Source organism: Echeneis naucrates, chromosome 11, assembly GCF_900963305.1.
Source record: "Echeneis naucrates chromosome 11, fEcheNa1.1, whole genome shotgun sequence".
NCBI lineage: Eukaryota > Metazoa > Chordata > Actinopteri > Carangiformes > Echeneidae > Echeneis > Echeneis naucrates.
In genome coordinates, this window is record NC_042521.1 from 11,796,003 (window position 1) to 11,806,798 (window position 10,796).

General features: G+C 39.9%; 1 protein-coding gene across 2 annotated transcripts in view; it reads right to left on the reverse strand.

The window, feature by feature from the left end:
- Window positions 1–2,893, reverse strand: part of kcnh8 (potassium voltage-gated channel, subfamily H (eag-related), member 8) — a 40,629-nt gene extending 37,736 nt beyond the window's left edge. For both annotated transcript variants that reach the window (XM_029514178.1, XM_029514177.1), the window contains exon 1: window positions 2,737–2,893. In XM_029514178.1, the coding sequence (XP_029370038.1) occupies window positions 2,737–2,812 (76 nt within the window). In that variant the 5' untranslated portion in view covers window positions 2,813–2,893. The remainder of the gene's footprint in view (window positions 1–2,736) is intronic.
- Window positions 2,894–10,796: the final 7,903 nt, after the last annotated feature.

The following is a 10,796-nucleotide window of genomic DNA, read 5'->3' on the forward strand; positions in this document are numbered from 1 at the left end:
AAAATGACAAAAACATACACTTTAAAGAAGCAATTTCTAAGTTTTTCTATTCCTTCTTCACAAACGTCAACACTAACAGTCAAGGAGAACAGAGTTCAGCATCAAATTCATTCCTCTGTGTTACAAAGACTTGTCTCAAGTGCTGGAACCCAATGTCAGGGTCTCATTTTGCCTTTGTCTTCATCCCTACTGAAGTTACCATGCTACCAAAATAGCCCTCACGGGTAGTAGGGACTGCTATGTCCCTACTATGTAGCAGTCATCAACTTTTTCAGCTTGGACCCCTTAAATCAAAGAGAACATCTCTGAACCCCCAGTGATAATCAATGGTCTTATTGTAGCAGTTATAGTGGTTATGTCTGCATTATGTTTTGAAAATAAAGTGGAAATATTAGATAACATTTCACAAGAAAAAGGCTCCAACATATTATTATGTGTTAAATAATTGTTCATTATAATTATTGTTCTCTTAACCTTCTAATAATCCTGCCATCTATAGTGGGACCCTACTTGGTGGTGGGATTAGTCACCTGGATTGTGTACTGTTTTAGTGTGACATAAGGTGTCACAGCACAGTAACACAGTCATTGCAGTGCATAGCTAAATACAGATCCTGTTATTTTAGTTACAGTACAGGCAAACAGGGACACACTCAACCCACCACAGTAACCAGAAATGTAACTGTGTCAGTCAACCAGTAAATCAACAAAGCTCACTGGGAAACTTATGAGTGAAACAAACAAACACTGATGGGCTTTTGAAATGCCATGGCATAATTTCAGAAATAAATTTGTTTAAAATGACCATTTAAAAGTCAGCAGTCATATACTGTACAAGTATTCATTTATGTTTCCTCCATATCCCTGAGGAATTGTGAATAATTAAAATCTACTAATTGCTCCAAATATGGAGAATATATTTATACATATGAGCATGTTATATCTACCCTCATCTAAGTGGCCAAGCTTTCAGTGTCTTTCCCTAGTTATTAATGAACTTGAAGTTGAAAGTCTCCAGTTGTTGACTGACTTTGCTACCTCTGCCTCTTTAATGTCCGAGACACCTCAATTGATTTGAATAAGCCCAGGTTTGAAAATTGAAGAGTAGCTTTCTATGTGAACACTAAAAAAGTTTTATCTTAAAGTCATTTGATAAAAACTGGTAAAAACCTACTACAAATCAGATCAACTTAAAGACTTGCCCCCTCTCCCTTTTATTCATTTATCATAGGCCCTATCCAAGTCTGATCTGCCTGCATGGGGTTTGGATGACATCACAGTGAATCTTGTAGACATGAACCTAGCACCTCCCTTATATTTGCTCCTGGCAAGGCCATCAGACCCAATTTGTCCAGTCAAGCCCCACTGCTTTTTGTCTGCCCTATCTTGTGTTCCAAATCCAATGTTAATTTCCACCACCTCGAACAGCTCAAGGACAGCAGTTCAATCTCTGGGGCTTGTAAAATCTCTCATTCTAGGTACACTACCACTACAATCCTCCCCAGGTTGCTGAAAGTGGAGTCTGGTAGCGTTCAACCTCTAGTTATGGGAGCTAAAATAAGGATGGATGTCTCTAGTCGTTATTGTGTTTCTCTGGATGCTGTGAACATACTGCAGGAAGCAGTGTGCAGTATGAAAATGGGTGTTAAGTTTTAGCTCAGATTAACTGTTCTAAACTGTTCTAGAGAGAAAATTAAGAAAAACAGTATTACACTATGACTCTATAGAGCCCCTATTGGATAGACAATGTCAGACTAATGGTATGATTAATACTATATCTAAATGAAAGGAAAAATACAGGACATAACACAGCTTCTAAACAATATGAAGCAAATCCCTCTAAAGAACGTGTCAACAAAACATGTCATAGTACCTTAGCAAATAAACTCTTAAAGCCTAAAGATGAGCTGAAATTATGGGCAGCTCTTGGGGACTGACCAAACTGAAACAAAACTGATTTCCAACAATGTTCCAAGAGAAGCAGAAGATGAAAAGAGAGATGAGAGTTCAGAACAAAAGTTGTCTTTTAGAATCAGCTGTGTGTGCATCAGCCTGGTGAAAGACTTGCTGTAATGTGGCCGCCGAGCAATTAATTTTGATAAATGCGACTGCTGGTTTGGGAAAAGAAATTCGCACCAGGCACCCAAAGAGCAGGCACAATAAAGGTGAACTTTATTGAGAGGGAAAAATTACGTGTGAACTCAGAAAAGTTGCGTTTGCTCAAGTGTGTTCACAAACATGAAATATATGACACAGGCTTCAACTTGAAAACAAGTGAAAACAAGTCAGGTATGGAGCCGGCTGGGAGTCTGCGTGTAAACGCCCAGTTGAACTCTTCCTCGCTGTCTGTGGTGCTGAAGTCACAGTATCTTTCAGCACCATGGACAACGATAGCCTCAACTCGCTAATTGGTGTGGCAGCGCCCCGGCACCGAACAACAGACACGAAACAGACGAGTTACCTTCAAGTTACAAGCCTGTCTCAGCTAAAGCACACTGGCCTCAAATACCCGATTCCACATGTAATTGAAAGCCATTCACATCAGAAACAAACCCAAAAATGTATGTAAGACCCAAACAGCCCCTGTCTTGATTTTTGCAGGTGTTATACTACTCAAGGATTTCCAGGCTCCAGTGAGCTGTTGTCAACACCTTTAAAAAACAGAATCCAAATCATCCGAAACATCTGTAACAGCTGCAAAAGAGAGTAGACTGAAAATAATCAAAAGCAAACCTACGAGTGCCATCAAACCGTGTGGCTATAGTGTCCAGAAACGTATTCTGCGGCGCTAATAATCCCTTCATTACAGGCATTTTCCCTGGTTAATGTCGAGGTCCCCATCAAAGTTACTCAAGAGAAGGTACAGAGTCGTCCAAATGTGTGAGGCGCTCCCTCTGAAGGCGCTGAGAACCTATATGAACAAGCAGCTATCCGGTCAACTCAGCACAATGCGATCCCCAGGCGATGGGAGAGCGCACGGCGGTGCGCGCACCCGTGTTCACCTCCAGCTTGTGGTTGCGTGTGTAAACGACAAGAGGAGATGAAGCGCACAGGTGCTGTTCAGGTAACAGCCTGGCACCACGGCCACAGAGTGAGACTCCCTGTCAGCGGTGCCATTATTGTACCGTTGGTTTTCAATGATCGTTTCTTCTCAGCGCGGAAGGCATCAATCACTCTCAACTGCTGCGAGTAAATGGAGGGAGTTTTTCTTTTTTCAGAGTGGCAAAAACACAACTTTAACACGGGCCTAGATGTTTTCTGCATGGCTCGTTGGAGAAATCAACTTTCTCCGTTTAATCATGGCATTTGTCATTGGAGTCATAAGTTTCATCTTTGCAGTATTCGGTATTCACAAATACTCAATAGAACTGTAGAGACCGACTAATAACGCGACCAATAGAAATCCCATAAAAGCAGTGAAAATGACATATAGATTGAGTTTCCTATTATCGCGAACCTTGTTTTTTCATATGCTACACCATATGAAGGCAGATAGAAGATACATGGGAGTTTTAAAAATGCATTTCGGATACAGGGGACTTTATGCGAAAAAAAAAAAAAAAAAAAAAAAGGCGGGGGGATGTTTGTGCAGCAATTATGCAAAAAAGGAGAGGCAGAAATGGTGAGGGGGACGGAGCGCGAGAAAGACAGGTATAGTAAATTGTGTTTCTTAATAAATAAATAAATAAATGCAAGTGAAACAAAATGCAATCATTGCACGACAGAGTAAGAGTAATTGCTCCTGGAGATGCATGGTTCATTTACATTGTTGTGTTGATTGTCTGACAGTCAGCCTGTCCATGTGGTGCTTTTTCTCACTTCCTCCCCCTCTCTGTCCCCCCTTCTCTCTCACTCTCTCTCGACGTGCAGTAACCTCATAGCGGCCAACTGGCAACAGTTTAGCGTCACACGAGATTGTAGCGCCACCTGATGGCAAAGGTAAATCATAAACGAGATGAAAGTCACGACTGGAATACAAAAGTTCAATCAATGGCTCGACATCGCCCTCATGTGGACGGAACAGCAACACCGAAGTAGATTAAAAGCGAATTCAAATTCATATATCTCAATCGTTTTCCATAAAGTTATTTAATACACACACACATTGGCGATGTATTGTGTATCTTCTGAACAACCGATTTTGAGTCACTTAAGATTAAATAAATTAGTGATAGATTGCAAATGAACACTTGAAAATTCTGCGGTATGAAATTATAATTAATCACATAATCCTAATTTGTAAACCCAGGCTATCCTGTAAATCCATAAATGGGATCATATCCAAGGTCTTCTAATACAAACCTCAAGCACATACAACACACTTTTAGCAAACAACAACAAACCTGCAGTACACACATACACAAAAATATACATACAGGCAAACCATAACAGATGCAACTAAATTCCAATCTAGGTCAATCCTATTACTAAGAGTGCTACAGCATGGGGCCAACCACCAAAGTCAAACACTATGCCTCCTACTCAGATCCTCCAGTAAAGTGAAGCAGCTGTTACAGCTGCTATGTCATTTGGACAAAATAAAGTCATCAGGTTCTTTAAGGCTGACTGCAGTTAACTATATATCAAATCTGTGGACTCAGACTAACTATGTGTACTTTGTGTACCTTAACTCGCATACCGAGATTACATGTAAGGAAACACATGAAGCTCTGAAGCAAAGCAAAGTAGTTAGGTACAGAAATATGCTTCTATAAACAAGTCAGCTGATAAAATGAAAATGGACAGCCGATTCAGTGATGCTTCACCTGATGAAGTGCTTAATGCATCATTTCAGCCTGATCACTGCTGAAAACCCACAATTTGTGTGTACTGTTGTGTGTGCGTGCTTGTCATAGTTAAGTTCACAGCGAAGTGACAGTGTGCGTCAAAGTGAGTCATTGTTACTCAGGGTGCAACCTCACCAGAGGCTCAATTAAATCTTGACAAATAAGTCTTTTGAATCAGATCACAATTCATGTTCAGGAGTCATGCGATGATCAATCTGCTATTTAATGCACTGACTGAAAGGGGAAAACTGAAAGTGTTGCCTTTGTGCTTTTAAAAAATGAAAGCTACAAAATCCTAGTCTGATAGCATTAGAAGTATAACTTTTAAGTGACACACCGAAAGCAAAAAATAAATATACAATTTGTTTAGAAACTAGCGGAAAAAAAAGTACAACTATCACAGTGTTGATAAAACTTATAAAGCTAGAACTCATCATCACCATTAATGTATATTATACATTAAAGAGTTATACCTGAAATTTTATATACAAACAAAAATAATCAGTTGATATTCTACTATGTAAATGAGTTTTAAATGCATGATTACACTCATGTAACCAGTTAAGATGCAATGAGGGTGTAATGTGTTGACATCTTACAGTGTTAATTAAAATCTTGCATTTTTACTGGCAGAAAACTGTGGCAGATAAAATGAATTAGAAAAGCTTAGCTAGGATAAAATCAACAAATAATTTAACATTTTCACTTATTAATTTATTCATTTTGATGGTTTTACTTTTGTCTGTGTGTTAACAGAAAAGGAAAAGAAAAGAAAAGAAAGGAAAATCACAGTCTGGTGCAGTCTGTGTTGCTTTCTAACGTTTATTCTCTATATCCACCACTAGGGATCGCCAGAGTTTAAACTGATTTGATCCTGCACAAAGGAGCTTTGACATGCTATGATGTGTGTTAAAATAGGAAAGAAATTCATGAGCACATTTTATACTCTCGTTATATCTTAGCAAATAAGTTTGAATGATGCATATGCATCTTTCTTTCGTCTTTGCTCCTAGTTTAGTCCTAGTTAAACTCTGGCCTCATGCTTGTATAACATACAGTTATACATTTATGCTTTCAACCCCCTTGCTGAGTTGCAGAGGCTACACTGTGCCAACATTTTATCTTAATGGTTTTTATGATGCCCTCTGGAGCTATATTGGAAATGGGTATGCCCGTTTAAAGATATGGTATAAATTCATTTTGACATACATATTCTGACAAGTCTAATAGTCCATTTTGCATGTGCAGTATGCATACAGTCACATTCACAGTTATGCTGTAGCAATCACTCACAAACCATACTGCACAAGCTCCTCTAATACAACAGGATATAGTTATCTTTAATGACACATAAAGCCTATTTGCTGTCCCCTAACCCACTGCTTTCCTGCTGCATTCTACCTTGTGTCCTTTATTCCATATTGGCATTTGAGCCTTCTCACAAAAAAAACAAAAAACATATATTTTTAAGTCTAGCGGTTAAACAAGGCACTACCTGACTTCACGATCTTATCTGAAATCTGGAGATCCCTGTATTTAAAATTTAAACTCCTATTGTCAAAGACTTTTAGGTTTTGGTCCAAACATCAAAAACACTTTAACACAAGGGTATGTCTTTGTCAGCCAATATTTGATACCTGTATATTAACAGGTGAACGAGCCTGTACATACCCCAGTTCAAGAGAAACCTGAGAGACAGCTGTCCTCAATTTTGCATCTGAAACCATGTCACTGATAAGATTTCATGGATATTTAATATTCAGAGAGTGGTTTCTGAATTGTAATGTCAGGTTAGAAATATGACAAGCATAATGTTGGAAAAGCCTGCTAAAACAAGACATTTGCGTTGGCCTGTCAGTTATGGAGGGCCAAAAGGGACAGAATGAAATATATAAATCTTTAAATAATTACTTAAATGTAAAAATATATATGATTATTTCAATATGTATTTAATTATTTCATGGTCCTGTGTTGCAACACTTCGTGAATCAATTTTAACTGTCAAACTCACCCATCAAAGTCAGTGGGCGGAGCTAACACGAATCAAGCCGAATTGATTGCTTCGTTCAGAAGCCTGGAAGTCTTTGAAAACATTGCGGCAATGGACTATGTGCTTCAACTTTCTCTGGAGTTGGTGAAAGACATTTTAGACCTTGCAGAGTATGTGGAAGTGGAACCTGCTGACCCAGAGCATTGCGTGTTCCAGGTAATACAGCCACAATGTATGATGTAAAATGAGCCGATTGTTATGGAGAGATAATCCCAAGTAGGAGGAACATTACACATTGTGGCCCTATTTTTACCTGGAACACACACACCTCTTGCAAGAAAAACGCCCATCAACAACCTCCAGACAAGACCAACAATTCATGAACTGAAAACTCATGAATTTAGTGTAAATACCTTAGACCGCTTTATTGGATGTGCCTTCATTGTCTTCACTGTCTTCATTGACACTGCGAACAAGCTGATTTAGCAGAAAGAAGTCGGTGCTCCAAAACTGCAGTCGGTATGTGAAACACCAAACGTCCCAGTCCTTGTGTGTGTAGTTGTCTCTGAAGCGGTGGAGTACTTCCTCTAAATTCTAAATTAATTCATGAAGTGCTGCAACACAGGACCATGAAACAATTGAATACATAGTGAAATAATTACATATATATTTACATTACATGAACTGGTATTTTAATTAATTCATGACATGTTTAGGTAATTATTTATAGATTTATTTATATATTTCATCTGTCCCTTTTGGTCCTCCCTACAAAATGTTTAAGCAAGGAAATTGGACATTTTCTAGTTGTCGATAGTAACCTGTAAAGTTTTAACAGGTGACCCAATTCTCAGATATAAGCTCACAGTTCTTCCACTACAAAGGTCTGTAAAAACAGAGGATAAAAAATATGTACCCACTGCATAACATTAAACATCTGCTTGTAGCGATTAGGACCAAGTAAGCTAAGCTTACTGGGCCATTCATTTGCGAGCTTAACAAACGCCATTTTGAATCGGTGTGCTTCCAATGGTGGTTCATTTGCCACAACGTACGTCAGTATATCTGCTGCGTGGAGAATATACTCACAAATTCACCAGTCGGCACCAAGACTAGCGCAAATATGCTGTTTTTAAAAGGCGCAGGTGGTGATTAACATGAGATAAGTTTGGGTGTTTTTTCTGGCGTTTCAGAAGAAGGAAAACAAAACTCCGACAGAAAAAGATATCAGAAGGGACAAAAGTCAGATGTTTGGCTGGCGTTTATTTTTTTTGTTTGTTTGCTAGTTTTTTTTTTATCAGGGTTTGAAGACAGGCTGTTAAATAGGAAACCAAGTTTATACAAGGCAGAAAGTGCTCTTTCTACGCCACCGCATCCTCTTTAAAACAAGGCAGCAATTCTCACACAATACAGTAAAATGACTTAAAGTGAATCCGAAGTTAGCCATAAGCAAATGTAAGGAGGCGTGCTAACGTTAGCTTAGCTACTTCACGCTGCTCTCTTAAAGTTACCATAGAAACCGCTCAAACCGACCAAAACACGCTATCACACGTAAGATAGCGTCAGCGTTTAGCCGACTAGTGGCCACCGGATCGGTCTTTGGGGAAATAAGTTCCCACAGAAAGCTATCTGCAGTACTGAAGTTGCTTTTCATCCTCACCGTTCCACTTGGTGTAGTGACGTTGGCAGAGACTCAGCTTTCAAAAAACACGGAGCACCCACCAGACTCCTCAGCAGGACGCCATGTCCAATTTCAGCAGGCTCCGCCCCCTCCAACCAAAAAATACCATCTTCGGGTAAATCTGCTTCACATGATTATTGCACTGTATATTTCGACTGAATAATGTGATCAACTAATGCAAGTTATACTCGAGGCCCCCCTTTTTTTTTTTTTTTTACAAAATATAAATTATTAATTAATGACCACTACAGAAGTTTCGCAAAAGCAGATTCTGGTTTTACGGTGAATGTGTTTTGGACGTAATATTGCGCATCGGATTGGAAACGTTGGTGACAATATGCAAACATACTTCAGATCAGGGAGTGTGCATGAGCAGGAGAAACAGAGATGTGCAATACTTAGTGTTGGCAATCCATTTCCCCTTTAACACGCCAACATGATGCCTCCACCCATCTAACGGCAGCAGGCTCGCTAACCATATCATGAGTTTATAATAACCACATCACATCCATGGCGAATGAGGTGGAATGAAAATCTAACCTAATTTGGAGAGATACACGACTGTGTGAGTAGTAGGGTGTCCCTTGAGATGAGGCTCCGATTGAGAGAGCCGTGTGCTGCACTGGTAGCATGCTCTGTGAGCGTGTAATGGTCTTAATTATCATTTAGCATGCCAGCCTCATTGACGACGTAGCAAGCCAGTGATAAAATAGTAGAGCAGAAGGTGACAGAGAGAGGGAGAAATATGACAGTATAAACACTTAAAGGCACATAGACAGATTTGTAGTAGTTATCACCAAAACACACACATGCACACATTTGTACGCACACAACAGTTAAGTTATGGGAGATGATGCAAGCACACACACATTTCCACCCAGCTGAGTGACATCTCTCTCTCTGAATTAGTCACAATGAATGATGTGTAACCAGCCATGACTCGCTCTGGCTGGGGAGATAGCTAATTCACTTTGTTTAATTAGTCAAAAGTAGTAGAGCATGCTCTCTCTCCCCAAACATACAAACCCATTGCACAACATCCACCCAACTACATGACTGCAGAAAAGACAGACCCACAACCACACCAGTGTAACATTTCAAAAGGCAAGTCCTTAAATCTTATCTGCCAGCACGAAGAATCTCTGACTCTTTTTCCGTCTTTCTCTTCCAGACACCCTTACTTTGTGATACTTTCACAGAGATTTTATGTACCATCTGGGGGTCACAGATCCAGAGGTGAAGTGCATCATCTCCATCATTGTCTGCTGGTGAACTTCAAACAGGACAGAGGACAAGCTTCAGAAATATTGAGGTATGGTAATGACTTTTTCCCCGTTCCATATGATTTGGGTGCTTAATGTTGTCTTACTTTGGGGTATTTTCCAGTATGATATAGAAAGAAATGTCTGGGTTAAAGAGATAGAATTAGTTTATTCTTGTACAGCACAGAAGTATAATACATAGTATAGTATGTATACTATACACCATGCTACATTACCATACACTACTCTAGCATATATATAGATAAAGATATATATATATATATAACATTACATTATATTTCATACATACTATATGATATATGAAGATCATTCTTTAAAAATTGCCATTACCTACATATTGAATTCAACTCATACCCTGACAGTAAAACATCAGCATTTAAAAGTTAATATCAGTCAGCCAGTTCCACCTTGTCCTGCTCCACTTTGTTACCATGGAGAGCTCCAATACCCTAAAGACAATAGTAAGTGCGTGCACAGCATGCGGCAGAAAATAATAAATAGATTTATGTGCAATTGTCACATTTAATACATTTATGGAGCGCGCTAGTGAATTCATTATTACACCATATGCTAATGCAGCTGGGTTCGTGTATTTATGAGTTTGTGTGTGTGTGTGTGTGTGGCTGTTTGTGGGGAGGGGGGGGTCTCTCGCTCTCTCTCGCTCTCTCTTGCTCTCTGTCTCTCTGTCTCTCCGCGTGCGCACAGGGCTTTGAAGTGTAACCAACAACTGCTGTCCCGGCGTCAGTGCCGGAGCCTGATATATGAGAGGGGATGTACTCCAGGAGGTCCAGGCCGAGCATTGTTCTCTCCAGAGTCTGATCCCCGGCGGCGGCGGCAGCAGCAGCGTGTCCCGGCGCTCCGGATGGGAGGTCGCTCTCCAACTTGCGCTGAGGCCAATTTGTCGTCACACCGACGGCGTAACCGGAGAGAATCGGGCAAAAAGCAACTTGGACAGCAAACACGAGATAATGTCGTTGTTTTAAAAATTCGGCGTGAGTGAAAAGGGGAGGCAGAGGAGCTGAAGAGGAGCGTGCAGCTGGACACGGATCGTCAGTC